This window comes from Python bivittatus, unplaced genomic scaffold, assembly GCF_059951505.1.
Source record: "Python bivittatus isolate LINGU-HERP-01145 unplaced genomic scaffold, Pbiv_v1 ctg000100_np1212, whole genome shotgun sequence".
In the NCBI taxonomy this organism is placed as follows: Eukaryota; Metazoa; Chordata; class Lepidosauria; order Squamata; family Pythonidae; genus Python; species Python bivittatus.
In genome coordinates, this window is record NW_028277038.1 from 4,460,497 (window position 1) to 4,480,641 (window position 20,145).

The 20,145-nt window shown below is 43.4% G+C and overlaps 1 protein-coding gene across 1 annotated transcript in view; it reads left to right on the forward strand.

The window, feature by feature from the left end:
* The window catches only part of MMP17 (matrix metallopeptidase 17), a 60,534-nt gene extending 53,176 nt beyond the window's left edge, over positions 1-7,358 (forward strand). The window contains exons 7-10 of the mRNA XM_088135303.1: positions 703-785; positions 3,319-3,471; positions 4,261-4,518; positions 5,239-7,358. Of these exons, the coding sequence (XP_087991429.1) occupies positions 703-785; positions 3,319-3,471; positions 4,261-4,518; positions 5,239-5,561 (817 nt within the window). The 3' untranslated portion in view covers positions 5,562-7,358. The remainder of the gene's footprint in view (positions 1-702; positions 786-3,318; positions 3,472-4,260; positions 4,519-5,238) is intronic.
* The last annotated feature ends 12,787 nt before the right edge of the window (positions 7,359-20,145 follow it).

Genomic DNA, 20,145 nt, shown 5'->3' on the forward strand with positions numbered 1-20,145 from the left:
GATCAGAAGGCAAAGAGGTCATCCTTCCAAGAAGATCTAAAGGGCTTCCACTCTAGACCATGAAGTAAGCTTGCAATTCAGCGGCTCAGTCTGTTTCAAGGAGGAAACTCATTCTGGATAAAAAATTGAACCCTCCTTGCAAGCGGCTAATCTCTCCTGTCCCATTTTCACAATCCCCGGTGATTTAGAGATATCTGTGGTGCTCTCTCCTTCAGGGGCATTTTTTTTTCAGGAGGCAATGTGCAGGTAACCGCTTCCAAGCCAACTAGATTTCACCCCATTTCTCTCCTCTCAGCAGATGTAATTTTGAGATAACTTTGGATGAATTCAAGCAAATGTGAGCAGAGGGATTTTTTTAATGCCAGGAAAATAGGTCATCCCTGCATACATGCTGCCTGGCTTCTTGCAAGCACTGCGATGGGGGAGACATGGTTGACAAAGAGCCCCCTCCCAGAATGTTCAGATTTCATTTAAAAAATAAATGAAAGGGGAAGATCTTTGATGCAGACAAACGTAGTCTTCTCAGCTCCCTTTGTTGTCGTTGGTGGACTTCGGTGCATGCTTAAATTTCTCACTCTGGAATTGGCAAGAATTAAAAAGGCTTCCTTTCAACCTTGAGCCAAAGGTAGATTGGCCAGGCAAGGGTGAGTTAATGATTGCTTTGTTTATTTTATTTATTTTTAATCTCCCCCTTTTCATTAGGTTTAGAAGAGACATGCCAAATAGATGCAGCACGCATTTTGACGCCGTGGCTCAGATCCGTGGAGAAGTTTTCTTTTTCAGAGGTGAGCTGATGTGGGGAAGGGCAGAAACATGGCAACCAGCTTCCCACTTCTGTATGCAGAAAGTTTTGGGTTTGGTCCCCAACTTCTCCTGGGCAGGGCTAGGAAAATGCTTTACTAAAACCCTGGGGAATTACTACTACCCAGCCTTGATACTACAGAGCAAGTTGACTCAGTTTCTTTCAGCCTTACTAGGTAGACCAGACAGGAGACACAACCAGATAGGCTAATTCTATTTTACTGTAAGGCTACATTGGCAGAATCTTGCAAGTCTGAAAGTACAATTCTCCCCCATCTCCTTTATAGCCTGAGAAACTAGGGAGGGTCCCTTCTGAGCCTTTTGCTCCTTCCATTATCCAGCTGTGGGCTATGCCACCTCTTATTTGACCATTCCCTTGGCAGTGTCTCTTGGCCCTGTCTCCCAAGGTCTTTCCCACATACCTTTACACTTTCCTAGGTTTGAAATGAGGGGACAGATTTTGGTGCATTTGTCATCTGCCTTCTATCATATTAATTCCCCTAATTTAGTATTATTGTCAGCCCTTCAAAGACAAGAAGCAGATGGCACAAGGATTCCAGGAAAGCTACTTTGCTGTTGTAGGGTATGATAACAGAATCCTGCCAGAGTTTTTCTTTACTCCATCTTATACCAAACAGAATCAATGTACCCATTTTGAGTCTCTTTTTCATGCATTCAACTTTCCTAGGTCTGTGGGATTTTTTTTATCCTGCCTTTATTATTTTTACAAGTAACTCAAGGCAGTGAACATACCTCATACTCCTTCCTCCTCTTGTTTTCCCCAGAACAACAACCCTGTGAGGTGAGTTGGGCTGAGAGAGGGGGACTGGCCCAAAGTCACCCAGACAGCTTTTATGCCTAAGGCAGGACTAGAACTCATGGTGTCCTGGTTTGTAGCCTGGGGCCTTCACCACTAGACCAAAATGGCTCTGTTTTGTTGCTGTTTTTGTTGTTGTCGTTTTTCCTCCCTTAATGGTTCATCCATTCCTTCATCAAGGTTATCCCCACATTCTGTTACAATTATTTACACCGGGGGGAGGTTTAAGGGTGAAATAAGGAATTTTAACCTCTGCTAAATTCAGTTTCCCAGTTTCAGCCCTTTAGAACTCTTCCCAATATTCCACTCCTGGTTAACCTTGACTGGTCTCACCTCTTCAAGGAATCAGGCAGGAATTTTCCATCCCAGCCTGGAGCTGCCGTGAATTAAATCTGAAGGTTTTGGTATGCAAAGCTGGTGCCGTCCCCATCCCCACATAGTTCATGCATTTCTCCCTCCTGTCAAATTAGCTTCTAGAGCGCTTTGAACTTTGAGCTTCTAAAATACTGTTTAGAAGGAGAAACCACTTAAATCAATGGCATTTCTCACAAAGATATTGGAAACTAAACGGAGGGCCTTACCCCATGGCATGGTAAAAGCTTCATTACGGATGCAAAGAACATCCTGATTTAATCGTGTATAGTTCCCATAAAGATGCAAAGAGACCCAATTTGAACACTGCTTTCCTCTACCTCCCATATTTCCTCCGATTTCCTTTTTAGCAAATTTGAAAGGGTTTATAAATCCCCCTTCTTCAGGATGGCACATGATTCACGCATAGATCAATGTCATATAATGCGAAGGAGGAAAGTAGAGCAAAGTGGTATGAATTTGTATAATGGGATTTACAAAAAAAACCCTGAACCATCCTGCAGAGGTTCAAAGGCTGAAAGTTCTGCCTCCTTTGTTTTTCAGCCTGGGCTTAATGTCCCTCCGGTGTGGAAATACAATGTCACCAGCTGCTAAAGCTGTGGAAGGCCAATGCTCTCTTGAATGTATATTTGGAAAGGGCTACCTTGATTTACAGAAAATATTTCTGCTCTGGGAAGATTTGGGTTTGCAGGCTCTGCCCTTAGAATGCCAGAAATCTTTAACGATCCATACATGGCCTCAACTGAGCTACACAAATCTCTATAGCATTGGGAAAGGACTTAACCCTTTCTCACTACAGGTAGTCCTCGACTTACAACCACAATAGGGACCAGAAAATTTGATAAGTGGTGCAGTCATTAAGCAAGGCATCATGTGACCACACCCGATTTTACAACATTTTTTTTGGCAGTCATTAAACAAATCACCATGGTGGTTAAATGAATCACATGGTCATTAAGTGAATCACACAGTTCCCCATTGATTTTGCTTGTCACAAGCTGGCTGGGAAGGTTGCAAATAGTGATCGCATGACCCTGGGACACTGCAACTGATGTAAATACATGCTGGTTGCCAAGTGCCCGAATTTTGATCATGTGATCATGGGAATGCTGTGATGGTCATAAGTGTGAGGATTGGTTGTAAGTCACTTTTTTCAGCACTGTCTCTAAATGAATGGTCATAAGTCGAGGTCTACCTGTACCTTTTTGGTCTAGTATCTTCTGGAGAAGAAGAGAGAGTCTTGCAGAATGCTAATCCACACTTTTGATTGCCATATGAATAAAGCCAGCTTTCCTCCCCTCGTTACTAACTGGATCTTCTCCATCCAGGCAAGTATTTCTGGAGACTGACTCGCAACAAGCATCTGGTTTCCCTTCAGCCAGCTCAGATCCATCGTTTCTGGAAGGGATTGCCTCTCAACTTAGACAGTGTGGATGCTGTGTACGAGAGGACCCATGACCATAAGATTGTGTTCTTCAAAGGTAGAAGGAAACATCTGCCATGCTTGACATTTGTGACTCTCTCTTTCCCAGACTTTTGGTTTCCCCACTGTGTGAAAAGCTTGCTTCATTCGTTAGCCGAGGTTCAGGCTGAAGGTTGTTTTCATTTTCTTAATGCAGTGTGAGCTGATGCCATCATTGACTTATGGCCATTCTGGGCAAGGTTGGCCCAGAGGAGTGAGAAGGCCAGTTAAGCTCAATTTCAATGTATAGAATAACATCCTAGAATCACAGAGGTTGAAGGGGACCATCAACTTCCAACTCAGTGCAAGAATCCACCTTGAAGCATCCCTAACAGATGAACGCTCAGATTCTACGTGGGCACATCCAGCCCACAGGAGCCCAAGGGACTGATTCCGTCAAACCGCTTTTAATAGCTTGCTAACATTTGGTTGGAATCTGCCTTACGTTTTACCTAGAACAGATTAGAACAGTACAATGGTAGGGTTCCCACCGTGATTAAGCCATAATGTTGCTTGTTTGGCGTTTGGCTTAGTATGCTGCCCTCTACTGGTTAGGTCTGGAACAAATGTTCACGCAGAAGAGAGTGTTCAAGATGCTTTTCCGATTTGGCATTCCTGTTCTTTGCCTCTGGGCTCTCAAGGCACCTCCTCAATGTTCTCATGGACTCAAAAGCCATATCACTTTGTCCAAGTCCAGAATTGCCACACTAGGTGTGGAGGAAACCGATTCCCTCGTGGGATCAGATGTGGCTGATGTCAATAAGAAGTCATGGGACAGATTGCTTACTTGCCTCTTTCTTCTCCCCAGGAGACCGATACTGGGTGTTCAAGGACAATAATGTTGAAGAAGGCTACCCCCGGCCAATTTCGGATTTTGGCTTGCCCCTAGGAGGTATCGATGCTGCCTTTTCCTGGGCTCAGAACGACAAGACCTATTTCTTCAAGGACAATCTCTACTGGCGCTACGATGACCACGAGCAGAGAATGGATGCAGGTTATCCTTTAGAAAGCATGTTGTGGAAAGGCGTTCCCAACCAGTTGGATGATGCCACGCACTGGTCAGATGGTGAGTTTGGACGTTCAAGGGGGTTATTGTGAGACAAACTTTGCTAGAAGTAAGGAGAATGCTTGGAACATCCCCAAATTAGGCCAGGACACCAAACACCAAGCCAGTTGGGTGTAGTGGTGAAGGCACCAGGCTAGAAACCAGGAGATGGTGAGTTCTAGTCCCACCTTAGGCGTGAAAGCTGGCTGGGTGACTTTGGGCCAGTCCCTCTTTCTCAGCCCAGCTCACCTCACAGAGTTGTTCTTCTAGGGAAAATAGGAGGAAGAAGAAGTATTAGGTATGTTTGCCACCTTGAGTTATTTATAAAAATAATAAAGGTGGGACAAAAAACCTTATATATGCATACATACAGCAGAAGGTTCCAGTTGCCTAACCAGCATTCCTTTTTCATGATGCCCTTGTTGAAGAATTCTTGCCTTAGGAAGTTTCTCTTAATGTTTAAGACAAAAACCACCTTCTTGGCCCTGTCACCTCTTTAGCCCTTACATTGCCCCTTGCAGCAACAGAGAACAACTCTGCTCCTTTCTTCAGACCTTTGTGTCAACCATTGTGTGAAGCCCCCAGCCTCTCCCTGAAGAGGAGAGATGTAGCCTTCCACTTCTTTGATGACACCTATCTCAGAAGACTTCATCTCTGCCCAAATAATATTGTCCATCCAAGGTGTCCATGCTGAAATACAATTCTTTCTTTCTCTCTCTCTCTCTCTCTCTCTCCCTCCAGGGGCCACCTATTTTTTCAAGGGCAAGGAATATTGGAAAGTTGCAGACAACGATCTGGAGGCCGAATCGGGTTATCCGCGTTCTATTGCAAAAGACTGGCTGGTGTGCAGTGACATGCAGGCAGATGCTCCTGAACCAGCTGAGAGCTCCAGGACTGGGGGGCGTTCCAAGCAGGGCTACCATGATGAAAGCCGATCTGAAAGTGAAGTCTGCTCCTGCACGTCGTCATCTTCTGAACCCCTGCCATGCACTACCGTCAGACTCTGTGGGGGCCTTGGGTTGGTCACCCTGTGGACAGCGGTGTTGATGCACGGACCTCTATGACCGGTGGGGTTGCCTTGGACTGCAGTGATTCAGGGGTGCAAAAGGGATGTTGGGATGGCGCAGACCCAGGTCACCAGTTGTCACAGTATTAAGGAAGCAGCATCTAACATTCCTAGCAATGTGATGTGGAATTAGTTTCAAATTCTCCATGAGAAGCAAAGAGCATTTTTAATTATGATTATTATTGTTCTTATTTCCTTCTGTTGGTTGAAGTTGGTTTGTGGTCCCCCCCCCTTTTTTTTTTTTTTAAGTTAACTTGCTTTAACACCAGACTCTGCAGGTTTCTCACGTTTCCCCCCTTCGTCTCCTCATTCCCCGGCATTTAAACCATCGGAAAAATAAAGTTTCTGACTAGCCGTGCAGTCAGCCATATTCCCATGGAGTTATTTGCTCCCTCGCTTGGGGTATATTTAAAATACACCCCCCCATCTCCTTGCAAAAAGAAAAAAAAATCAAATGACCTTTTGCTTCCGTGTTTAGCAAGGTGGGACGTCTGAGAATTTAGTTCCAGCGTACTGGGAAGTGCAAGACTGTAGCCTAACTGTGATTTAAAAAAAGAAAAGAAATCATACATTGCCAGCTGGGGGCAGAAAAGATTATTAAATTTGGCAGAACAAAGCCAGATCTTTGGGAACAGAGGAGATTTTGTAGAAAGGATTGGGCTCTATGTACAGGTAATCCCCAGTTTAAGAACAAGTTCCATTCCCGAGGTCTGTCCTTAAGTCGAATTTGTACATAAGTCGGAACAGTATTATTGTATAATACTGTATAAGTAGTATTGTGTAATGAACTCGAACCGTTGTGTATTTAACTCAAATCATGGTATATTTAACTTGAATTTTGCTACAGTAGGCTCCGTTTTAACTATGGGTTGTCCGTAAACCTGGCATCCTTAACCTGGGGACTATCTGGATTAATTCCAATGCTGGGATTGCATTGCTCTGAAAAACCCTTGCCGAGCCCATCAGAAGTCTTTAAGTCCTGTTGAGAACCCTCAGTTGTCTTCGGAAAATGAAGCACAAACTTAAGCCACCTCCGTGAGACTATAAAAACCTGAACCGACGTCACTTGAGTGGGATTGCAGATGTAGTTAATTCCGGTTATTGAGTCCAGGTATTTAATCCCATGTTTTTGTGTTGTTTACATAAAAACATGCTGTAGTGTTTTCCAAGGAGAAAGCAAAAGGAAGAATGGGAGACATGATATGGAAATGCACTATGCCAGAGTCTTTCTGGAAATTGTGGCTTTTGGAGAGAAATGTATTACAGTGGCTGAAGGTTTGGAGGTCAACACACAAGGAGAGCAAAGGATGTGGGTGGAAATCTCTGCACCATTCAGAGTCTAAATGGAGAAATAGCCTGTTTTGCACACCACACTAAGCTATGTTTGGCTAATCCTGCTTATGGAAGAAGCCCTAATTGGTTGGAGTCCCACAGCACCAACCATGAACCATGCTTGAGAAGCCCCCCTGGCCAGGTTCATGCAACCTCTGATGCCAGAATCAAACCAGCCACCCAATAGTTTAGTGCAACATGCAACATTAATGCCACCTTCTCTGGGTGCATGACATGTAGTGTTAGCATCTAGTGTTAGCACATTGATTCTTGGTCAAAAAAGTTGGAATCACCCAAATCTGGCTATGAAACCACCCCTCCCCACCCTAAGTTTGGTTTTGACTAAGTGGAATCTCTTCTCTCCTACTTTCTTTGCTTCCCTGGGCTTTTGATGCATGATGAATGGAGACATTTATTCCACCTGCTGATAAGGATCTTGGCAGTCAACTGTAGGACAATAAAAACAAACTGGAAATTAATGGCTGGTACAGAGACCATTCAAACACCTAGTTTGTTGATCTGGACCATTGCCAGCTCAACAGCTCTACTGATAGCCAACAACATCCATCTGGGCAAATGTCTGGAGCGACGAAATGTGCTAGCACTGCATTTCTTAGGAAATTTGGGGAGGAGGATGCAATGATGGGTGTTTAATATTGGGTTGGGGCTCAGCATGTTGTCCTTCAAAGTCCTTCCTTGGCTTCCACTGGTGAAAGGTATCATGGCTTTCCATTACATTCTTCAAGCAAGACTATTTTTAAGTGACCGCCTCTTAGTGTCGGTTGATGCTGGCATCCAGCAAGAAGGCAGGAGTGCCTTGAAAAAATTACTAGCCATCCTTGAAGCATAAAACACACCCAGAGGGACCCATCTAAATCACTTCTTCCCCATCTTCACTTCCTTTGCCAGAGACAGTGCCCAGGTAATCCCTACAGGTAAAGCCATTTTTTTTCTTTTTTTTCCTTTTCTTTTTTTCCTTACAAGGTCCGTGTGAGATGGAATCAGCAGATCTAGGAAAGGTCAGTCGGAGCTCAGAAAGTTGCCAGTGAAGCACAGCTTTTGAAAATGAAAAAGGAAAAGAAAAGAGAGTGGGAACAATGCAGCAGCCGCCGCCAGAGGAAAAAAATAAGTAAACAGTGGAGGACTGAGATTCGCCTAAACGATTCACTACCTAAAAGGTGCAAATAAGGTAGACATGGACAAAAATAAATAAATAAATGGAGGAGTATCTTAGAGATGCTAATCTTCCACCTATAAAACCATTGCCCTCCCAGCGAGCGATGGCTCCTCCTTATAACCCATATATGCATCCAATCCAGTACTGTTGACCCTGACTTGCAGTACCTCTGCTGAATCCCAGGCTGAGGATCAAATGTAGGACTGTCTGCATGCACAAGGATTCTACCACTTTCCAAAGGACCCAGACCGTTGCTCCACCGGGCCCTATATTGGCAGCTCAGACTGGTAGCAGCTTTCTAGCGTTCCCAGCTGAATTCTCCCAACCCTGCCTAGGGATCACATTTGGGGCTTTCTGCACCCAAAACAGGTGGCATAGCACTGAAGTATGGCTTAGAGTTTGCCACTTGAGCAAAAACTCAGCCTCCGCTGTCAATCGTTCTTGGCATTTGACACCTAAGGAGGGCAGCTGGAACATGTCCTGGACCTAGACTTGGAAAGGCATAGTCTTTACGAGGAGCTAAAGATAAAGACAATAGATGATGTCAACTTCTGAACCAGCTTGGTATTTGAGGAAAAGCAGGACCACACAGAACCCTTCTGTAAAGCTGCTGGATGAAGCTGAGTGCGAAGAGAACTTTGAATGGCCTACTCAGAAGGGAAAGAGAACAGGAGCCTGGAACCAAGTTTGTAGAAAAGGGGGCTGAGAAAAAAAGCTGAGGAGTCTCCCCCCATCCCTTATTAAAGATCCTTCTTGGCAGCTGGTTGGCCTATAAATGCAGATGTTTGGTGTTGGGGAAGAACGGCAGCTTGGTTTTTAAAGAGGTCCTGCTGTTTCAAAGAGGTCTTCCCTGAAGCAAAGTGCGATTCATCCACCTTCTTGATCGGCTGGATGGAAGGATGGTTGGTTGGTTGGATTTTATTTAATACCACCTTGCCTTTTTTCCTACCAGATCTCATTCCATTTGACCAAAGAGAAGTTGCTTTAGGATTTCAGAGAGAGTCCTACAGACAGAGTGCAGCTTTCTTGCCCACTGAGTGATGAGATGGTGAACGGGTGTGCAAATATCTTGTCTCTTGTACCAACAGTTGGCAGCCTCCAGGGGTGACTGTAAGGTGTAGTCAAATGATCAAGATGATGGCCATAATGATGCTCTGCTTGTTTTTTTTTTTATGTGATTTTTTTTTAACCATATCTTGCAGATACTTTGGGCAATCTCTCTGGCTTCTCACCCATCCATGTCAAAAGATAACTCCAATCATTTTTAAAAATTATATTATTAGAATTGATGCTTCTCTCATTGCTAAGCGGGAATCCAGCCCTTGAAAAATGATTAGAAAATGTCTCCGTCCACTGGAGAAATTCAGGTGTGATCACACAATAGGGTTAACCTGGTTAATGAATTAAACTATTTTCCTGGTTTTCACAACACAGGGAATCATAAAGTAAACAAGCAGGTTTGCACTATACATTAAGCCACACACACGCACAAGCCCTAAGTAAGGTTAACACTAACCAAGCTTAAGGTGAGATGTGAGTTCAACCATTGAGCCTTTAACTGACCTGTGTAGCTCCCTAAATTTGGTTCAGAGTTTGGAAAGGTATTTTTGCTCCACAATCATTTGGTACACATGGAATGAGGAAGGATCTCGGTTTGCTCTTTGATTCAAGAATTTGCAGTCTTGGAAACCCACCAGGAGAATCCAGAACTGAATTGGAGGAGAAGACAAAAGGCCAGATGGGACTCAGCCAGCCAAAATACACTGGGAGGAAATGTCAGGACTATGGCAAGCATAAAGCAGTGAAGCAAGTTCTCCCCAGGGATCATGACCTCATCTTTACTCTATGAAAAAAATTGCTTCCTTTCCTGTGTGACACAGCTGAGCTTCACACGGACGTCCTCCCTGGTCATGTTGAAGTAACGTGATCTTACAGAGACACTTTTACTAACCAAGTTGCGCCACTCCTGCAAATTCCAAGATAGGACAAGGAAAGAGCGGCTGACGTCATATGCTTTGGATGGAGAACAACCCTTGGGTTGGGGCCAACTTTGCTGTGAGTGACGGACAGAATTGGCATCTGCCCGGGATCTCCTGCACACCTATGGATCACCCCAGATGAGAAATGGAAATACCAAGTTTGAAATATGATCCTTAAGTTGTTCACTTCTGCCAGGGCAGTTCCAACTGCCCTGTTAACATGATCTTGTTTTAAACAAAACAGGTTGAACTACCTGAAATAATTACAAGCTAGAGCACACAAAAGTGGGGAGATAATTCCACATAGTATTTAGTGTTAAGGAACCTTTCTTTCTTTATGACTGCCAATTTTCATCTTTACTGCTCACACCTCCTTGTAGAATTGCCTGGTGATCTTGAGCTGGTCTTGGTGAACCTCCAGAAAGATAAGCAGGGTTGGATCTGGTTTGCACTTGGATGGGAGACCAACAGGCCTGGAGAGTAGACTAGAGTGACAGAATACATGCTGGAAAGCCACTCAAATCACTTTTGGGCTGTTACTAAGGAAACTTCATGCCTGTGCTGGTACTATCACCAAGATTCACTTTTTGGTGTTGAAGTTAGAGCTGGACATGAGACCTCACATCTGGGATCTGGGGGTCCAACAGAGATCCCAATAACCACATGAAGAGAGGCAGTAAATCTGAGGCCCATCCTTTCAGATACATTCTTTGGGACATCCAATAAGGTAGAATCTTTTGATGAATCCATTTACAATAGAGCTTTCCCCCCTCTTTAATTAAATTGTTATATATTATTTAATACTTGATGTAGAGATAACATGCTCAAATTGTTCCCCTCCCTCCCTCCCTCCCTCCCTCCTTCCTGTAATGATTTCTCATTACTTATTTTGTTTCTTACTTTTCTTTCTAGTTTGTTTTTGTACTTTTGGGGGGAGTTAGGTTTTTTATGTGCATTTTTAAAAATTTGCTAGGAAATTATTAGCTTTTCCTGCCAAATAAAGTAGATATGTACAGTTTAGTGTTAGGGCAGCAGAAGAAAACTCACCTTTGTATCTCTGGTGAGTTTCCATGTGAAAATGTACACATTCAGAATTACTGGCTTCAATTGTCATTCTGGTTGGGGGGGGGTCTAGTGTACACACACACAGATGCACAGAAGCCTAAAATTGGAACATTTTGGCCACTGACTGCATGCTTTGTGCCTATACTGCATAGTTGTGTGATGTTGCTCCTTGCCTGTTACCTGATTTATATTGTCTGTAACTGCAGGTAGGTATGGTTAGATCTACCATAGTTGTGGTACAAACTTTTGGACAACCACTAGGGGGCAGCCCCATGCAAGCATTTTCTGGGCCTCTCTACTGCCTTCTAGAGATCATCTGAATTCTCGCAACCCAGATTTGGTTCTCCTACCTATGACCATTCCTCATCTCATCCAGTAGGCCCCACATTCTCACGAACCACAGCATGGGTGATATCTCATCATAAGATCTCTTGCTAGTGATGTAACTGAGAATCCAGCAGAGCCAGGCAGGGCTTAACATCTTGTTTTGCATATGAGCAACCAAAGTGTGATATTGCAACACTGAAATGGACTCCCAGTGCTACTTGAGGCCACCAGACTGGGGAAGGCCCTGAGATCAAGGCTATTTCCCAGGCTGGTGCCAATTCATTAATTTAATGACATAATTGGTTCACAGGATTCTTTGTGAATCAGGTGAGAACTTTTCCTGCCTCATCACAGAAGCTCAAGATCCTAAATGTTCTGCCTTGCTTTTCGAAAGCAGGGCCCTTGTGATCAGTCAGCAGTTCAACATTAATAGTAGTATTATTATTAATATTTATTTGGCCTTTGTTTATTTTTGTTGAAAGATCAAGCTGGTAGCTGACTCACTCCAGTGCTGGAATCAAAATGACTCACTGGAGGAGAGCGAGTAACGTCAGATCTACAAACTCAGTTACTTCACAGATTATTTCCAGAAATTCAACTTCCAAAGATGGACTATGAACTGTGAGTTAAAAACACCCAGCTGGTTGAGTGTGCAATAGTCTTCAAAAAACTAATATGAAATGCTTTAAATCCATTTTTTTTTCAAACTTGGCAACTTTAAATTATGTGGACTTCAACTCCCGGAATTCTGTAGAATTCCCCAGAATTCATGCTGACTGGGGAATTCTGGGAGTTGAGGTCCACACATCTTAAAGTTGCCAAGTTTGAGAAATACTGCTTTAAATGCTCAGTTCCTTCTGCAAACAATAGCATATGTTCCCACCTCACCCTATTTTCCTCAGCCCAACCCAGTTGTCTAGAATCTGGTAAGTCCTAGATCAATTTGTCTCTCTCTTGTTGGTGTTATTTGCCTTTTGAAAATTGGAGGTGCCTTTTCAAGGTTTCGGTATTGATTGAGTTCATGCATCACCTGAAACCATGGCTGGTTCACAGTAGTTTATTTGAAATTCTCAAAACCTGTCCTCCTGTTTTCAAAAAAGAGTATGCCTGAGGATGGTGAAGATCAAGCACTTCTACCTGGAAGGCAGGGCATCTACTCCTGAGCTGGAGCTCCAAAGAACATACACCAGAATCCATCCACCCAGTATTTTCTTCTATAACTGGCAACCATTCTCCCCTGTTGTAGACAGTTTGGCAGTTTTCCCGTCTCTACCTCAAGATCTCAGGGATCCAACTTGAGACCTTTTAGCAGGAGGAAACAGGTGGTCTGGTCTGACCCACCACTAGAAGACATGAAAGCTCAGTGCTCATCTTTTGGCCCCTTTTGTGAACAAATCTCAGACCAGGATCCATTGCCAGCTTGAGGCAGCACAGGCATGAGGTCAACCAGAGTGGTGGATGACCTTAAGGCTCTCTGAGAAGCCATCATTACAGGTTTCTCCCAGCCTCCTCCAAAACTGAGCAGGGTTGGACTGGTGACATTCACAGAGGTCACCTTCACCATAAAGTATCTACCTTACTGGTGTGTAGATGTTTCCCTTGTTCAAACAAGCAGTCTGGCTTCCCTCTGGTTTGGTGAACCCTAAACCAGAATTCTTGACATCTTTTTTCTGCCACAGATCCCTTCGAGAGTTTGGCGGACCTCTTCTCAGAAAAATACATTCAAATGCATAAAATAAAATGGGTGGATTGTATTAGCAAAGAAACCAATTATACTCACAACCAGCATCATATTTAAAAAAAATAACACAGAGGTAATAGAGTGATATATATAAATAGTTCTTTATTAATCCATTCAATCAATAAGACATTATATAATTGTAAACGATAGGCAAGTTAAAATTAAGCATTTTTACTTCAGGATGGGGTGAATTCTTTCCTTCTTTATAAACCAAAAAAATAAAAACTTCTTCCCATGACGAAGGAAGTTCTTCACGTACCTGAATCTCATTCATTATTTGAGATAAATGTTTGATCAGAATTTCTTGGAAAGTTCCATAGTAAATTGCAGAAATACAAGCAGCTTTATTCAATTTCATTTTTTAAACTGCTGCTGTAGTTTTGTCATCGGTGGTGGGTTGATGGAGACCCTCTTTTTGTTGGGCTGTAACATTTTAAAGAGGTATTCCATTTAAATATTCCTCCGTTTTGCTTCTGAGTCAGATTCCTATTGATCATATAAGTTCAAATAATAATTAACACATTGGTGTATTGTATCCTTTGGAGTCTAGAGGCTATCAATTACTGGAAAGCTAAATTTCAGTTCAAGGTTAGTGAACATAAAATTATGATTTTTTCCCATCCAAGTTTACAGACCCCCCTAAAATCTACATGGAGCTCAGGTTAAAAACCTCAGCCCTAAAGTTTGTTTGGTGACAAGGCCGTTGGTGACAATCTGATTTAGCTTTTTTTCGAGTCAGTTTTGTACCAACTCTAGACAACAAATTTGCCCAACAGAAGCTGATCAGAAACAAATAATGCTATCTCTTTATTTTCTTTTTCTTTGTTTAAACTCCCCACCTACACTGTGATTCACCTTTCTGAGAAGATAAGAAAGAGCTAATCAAGTGCATTTCTCCTTTTGAGTTGCAAATGTTCTCTGTTGCTGGCCCATTGCATCATCACCTTGGCTGAATTGATCAACATTAAGCCAATATTAGGTTTGGCGTCTGGAGGGGCAAAACTGAGTGCTGAAGTGGGTGACTGATCTCCCAAACTTAATTCTGGAATCAGATTGTTGGGGGTAAGAAAAATGGGGGGGGGGGGGGAACGGAAAGAAGGTTTTGAAAAAAGCATCTTCTTGTGTTAGGTCTATAAAGGAAGGGTTTGTTCTGTTGAAAGTGAAGATCTAGCGATTAAGGAGCCTAAGACTGGGGAGATCTGAATTCAAATTCTGACTTAGGCACCAAAGTCAATGGGGTGACTTTGGGCCAGTCCTTCTCTCTCAGCTCTAGGAAGGAGGAGGCCAAGACAAACCACTTCTGAGAATCTTGCCAAGAAAACTGCATGGATTTGTCCATGAAGTTGGCAGAAGTCTGTCCATCTATCATCTCTCTCTCCATCTCCATCCATCCTTTGTGTGTATGCACCTATCAACACATCCAGAGAATCTTGCTGCAGCCCTAGTATTTCCAGTTTATCTCCCATTCAAGCACTAACCCTGCTTAGCGATCTAGAGAAGGTCACCCTAAGAAGATAGAAGACTGCCACCAGACAGACCACTCTGAGCTATTTTTTTGGCTGCCCCTTGGCAAGGAAAAGGGCTTGGAATACAAAACAGCCAAGAAGAATGGCACCAGATATGATGGGAGGAGACTGAAGATACTGTTCCTATGTTTAGTAAACTCCATGGGTTCTATGTGGAGTCAACTAGCACCTTTGGGAAAAAGCTGGGTCTCAACTTTTCTCCCTGATCTACCAGCAAGAAAACTGTGTTCTTTTCAGGGTGGGAAAGTTGTGTTTCTGAACAAGAAGACAGAAGCTTCTTGATGTGGCTTTCTGCAAGGCGTGCAAAACAGCTGATTGATACAGCAGAAAGCAGGGTTTTTTAGACTTTTGTGGTGAACCAAGAGGGCATCTTCTGAACTTTTCTCTCGCAGCTCATTTCCTGTTACCATCCTCCCTGTATCACTTTTGGCTCCAAATATTTGTCAAGGTATGTCCCCATCCAAGCTAAGCCGAGATCTAGCCAAGCTTTGCATACTTGCCTGCTGCTTCTTTCACAAGCCGGCAATGGTTCCCAGGATGGACGTTAATGTTGGCCTGTTTGCAGGGGCTTGAGCTGATAACAAGAGGATGGCAGTGGAACAATTGCACAAACTGGACAGAAGTGGACAGAACTGAAGAGGCTGGACTATGTAGCTAGCATAGATAGCTAGCATAGATAGATAGATAGATAGATAGATAGATAGATAGATAGATAGATAGATAGATAGACAGACAGACAGACAGACAGACAGACAGACATGATGGATGGGTGGCTATAGATGACAGATAGAGATAGAGATGAGAGATAGAGATGATGGATGGATGGATGGATGGATGGATGGATGGATGGATAGTCTAGAGATAGACATTGAAAGAGAGGTAATTAGATATGTTGAAGGGTTCTGCTCTATCTTTTAAAAATGTTTAAACTGCACAGGTCATTTTAAAACATCCAGTCACACTGAAAAGTAGTGGATCAGGGAAGAAAGTTCTAGCCTAGATCACTTTATCGATATGCATTTTCTTCTACATGCAAAGATGGGCCTGAATCTATGTCTAATCTAGTAACACTGAAGTGTGAAGCTCTACAATCTGTTTTCCATTTGCACAGAAGGTGACGGGTCTTCCATTTTTAAACTTTCAAAGTGCCCCTTCCCCAACATAGCAGTGTTTTGAGGCATTGTGAGAGATGAAAGTGGCAGCTGGACGCAGCCATGAGTTCCTAATGTAAGGAAAACAAGACAAGTGGAACGGGGCCAGAGGGAGACTTAGGGGGTTCCAATTGGTCCAGCAGGGATCCTCACTGTCACCTGAAGTGGCAGGTTCACCTTGGCTGATCTCACAAAACAGAGCTGGACCTGGTTAAAGCTTGATGAGAGATCATAAAAATTTCAGAACTTGTAGGCTGAAGTGGGAAGTTGAAAAAACACCCTAGAAGAATAGAATGGCAAACCATGTTTGAGTTGTTACCAAGAGTACTACATGGACATATCCATGAAGCCACCGAGAGTTGACTTTGACTTTGGCTACACTTTAAGGTGAACCTATTCATTCTGGAAAGAGCTTGGGTGAGGACCACAGATCTAACAGAACAAGTGTTTTGGAGACACAGAGAGATTGAGTTCCCACAGAAAGTGGTATAACCCAGACACCATGGTTATAAACCATGTAGATGTGCAGGCTGTAGTAGAATCAGTAAACCATGGTTGGGTTTAGCAAGATGTTGGTCTTGCTGACTGGCAAATCTGGGAAGGATCATCCAAGAACATCTGGTGAGTTCCAGGTAAGACCAGGGTGACCTCAGGAATGAGCCTGACAAAGGGAAAAGTCACTCAACAACTCTGGTTAAAGTATATGACTTCTAACTCTCCCAGAATGTTCCCAGTGGAATTCACCCAAACCTATGCACTCCCTGGTATGTTCTTGGAGCTAAGGTATTGTCCATGACATCACTAATTTTATTATATAACCAAGTAACTACACTTACCATAATGAGCCCAATCTTGCTAATTAAGCAGTGATACATCCAATACTTTCAAAGCAGAAGGGCTGACGAAGGTTACCATTTCTTTTATCCAAAATCAGTATTATTTAGGCCAATGTTTTTATGAAGCCAGCTGGGTGTTTGGAAGAAAATGCAGAGATAGGTTAAATATTAATCAAGGGACTCTAATGCACAAAGTAAATAGCACCACATACTTCATCAAAATTCTCCTCCTCCTCCTCCCCCTCCCCCTTCCCTCTTCATAATTTTGTATAATTAATGATAACCAATTTATGTTTGACCAGAAACTTAAATTGAACTTATTCTGTCCTGCTTCCTGGAAGTAAGCCCCTCTAACTCCATGGGTAGACTACTAAGTAGAAACCAGATAGTTTTGCATTGATAGTCACAATGGAAAGCAAGAGGTCCTCCCTCTTGTTAAGGTTGACTTCAGTGAGATCTAAGGACAACCAACGTCAGATGTAGCCAACCCAGAACTGGATGACTCATAACCTGCTTGGCAGATGATCATGAATTGGTTGAATTCTTCAATGAACTATTCTATCTGGCACATATTTTGCAACTGACTATTGATGAAGGGTGGAATATTGTAGACTGGAAACTTCCAGCTGCACTGGACTAGCAGTACATTCAGAGACTATCCAAGTGTATTGGACTACAGTTCCCATCTAACATGCTGGCTAAGGATCACGGCCATTGGGGATGGAAAGACACAGTCTGAAAGAAACCACCATAGGGCTTGCTTCTCTGTTTCAATGTATCAGAGATACAGCCTTCTCTTTGGACGCTGTGGGGAACGTATGGATCCATAGGAGATGAGAGATGATTCAGGTTGGAATAACTGATTAACACACACAAGTGTGAATCTAGTTTGGTAATCAGTTCTTTGAAAAAGAACGGGGACCGAAGTTGATCACAAGCTGAAGAGGACTGACCAGTGTGATTTGGCTGTTAGACAAGCGAATACAGGTTTAGGCCCAACAGTCATTTCCAAATCATGGAAATTCCCTCCCTCTCTCCCTTCCCAGGGTCAAAAATACATGAGTTTACAACAACGCAATAAAACTTGCAGCAAATTAAACACCATGTTACTAAAACGTTACAGAATTGTAAATCGTATAAAATAACCACCACCACCAAAACAAATACATCATATAGCCAAAATACAAGACACAAAGGGAACACAGCAGTTAAACTGACGTGAAAAGCAGCAGCAATGACTAATTCCATCTCCTCTGCGGTGGTCGGCCCCCACTTCAAATATTAGGTCCAGCTCTAGACCCCCTTTTTAAGCACCAGGAGACCATGGAAAAGAAAACGTACAAGGAGAAATTGAGAACTGAGTATGTTTCTCTTGAAAAAGGAGGAGAAAACTGCAGCATCTCCAGATGCTCGAAAGGAGACCCCAGACCAAAGAACAGACCCTGTTTTCTATTGTTTTGGAGGGCGGGGCACAGAATAATGGATTTAAGTTATAGGAAGAAAGAATATTTGGGGGAAAGAATTCCTATAAGAGCTTCTGGATATTGGCACCAATGACCCAGAGAGGTTGGTGGGCTCCCATACGTGTGTTCCCACATGCAGGAGCTTTCTTTAATTTCCACTCAGCTGTTGCCATTGTAAACCATGATAGATGGCTGAGCCTGAGGGCTGAATCCCACTACAACTCAGTCAACAAACCAGGGATGCCCACAGGGTGGGGTCCAAAAACTCAAGATGGTAGCTGTGATGGTGCAAGTGAAACCCTCCTCATTTTGATGTGTGAGGCCCGTAAAAAAACCGGGCAGAGCTTTCAGTCACGCCACCATGATCACCATCTTGCAGACTCCATGCCAACAAACCATGGTTAAAGTAACCATGGCTTGGCACGGCGGGGGAACTGAAGCACTCCATAAGTGCAGGGACGCTCTTGAATGCTACCTCCCCCATAAATCTCCACCATACCTAACCTGCAAGAACATTAGCTCTGGTTTACCATGTTCTGGGGCATCTGAGAATGGAAATCATTCAGAATAAGAAGTTGAGACTGGAAAGAGGGAAGTGGAGAGGAAGGAAGATCATAGTAGATCCTGACATCTCCCATATTGTAATGGTTTGTGGGGATGACCTTGGGAGACAGGAGGAAGAGCTGCAGACAGGGCAACCTGTGTATAAAAGGTATCTCACTCCACAGAAGGAGAGGAGAAGCATTTCAGAAGGGATCCTCCTTAGTTTTCTGGAGAGTGAAAGGAAAGAAGGGGAGAAATACTTTCAGTCTTCCAAGATTCTCTTAATGTAACCTTACAATAAAGACGGAGCTAGTACTCCCGGTTGTTCTTCTTGTCTGGACTACCTTGCAGGGCTAACATGGGGTCCTCTGCACGGCTTTCATGCAAGAGGAAAGGCAGGAGTTCTATAAAAGGAAAAGGAAAGGAGGGGAGAAATACTTTCAGCCTCGCAAGATTCTCTTAACGTAGCCTTACCATAAAGATAGAGCTAGTAGTCCTGGTGGCGCTTCTGGACTGGACTACCTCAAAGGGCTGAAACATATTTTATTGCTCCCTGGGGACCTGCCGTTGGCAATGGAAATGGGGGACTCAAACATTTAGCAGCCTGCAAAGGGACTGGGAATTAACTGCCCGCCTCCACCCCCCCAGACGAAAGCAGCCTGCATGCTTTCCATCCCACACCCCTCCCCGGCTGATGTTTGCACCCGTTGCTTTTTCCCAAGAACCAGTTGCTTTGGGTTTTGCTTTGTTTAGCTTTCTTTGCAAGAACCTCTCTCTTGTGAAGTAGGCCCCAGCAGATGGCTAAACAGAGTTGCGCCTAGCTGGGATGGGAGGCCACTAGGAAATACCAGCTCTGGTAGGCTAGACTGGGAAGTTGGAAAAGGCAAGGAGGCCCTTCTGTGCATCAAAGGGGACTGGAGTGAGGGAGGGAGGCTACCTTCAGGACACTTGCAAACAAATCCGGCCGTCATGTCAGAATAAGACCAGTAACAGTTCTTGGAATAAAACCCTCATCTGAGGCGTTTGGGTAAATCTTTGGAGCAGATACAGCAGCAACATGAACGGCAGGGCAGTACCAACAACAGAGCAGGAGTGGCAATAGTAGGAATTATAGCAATAAAAATAAGAACAACAGTCTAAAAAGTACCACAACATTCCCTTCCTACAGTACTTGGGATGAAGCTGATGGCTTTGGTGTTATAAGCAGTTGTGATACTTATGATGGTGCTATGATTATGTTGAATGTCTTCTTCTTCTTCTTCTTCTTCTTCTTCTTCTTCTTCTTCTTCTTCTTCTTCTTCTTCTTCTTCTTCTTCTTCTATCATTATGTTGAATTTCTTCTTCCTCTTTTCTTCTTCTTCTGATGATACTATGATTATGTTGAATGTCTTCTTCTTCTTCTGATGATGATGATGATGATGGTACTATGCTTGTGTTGAATT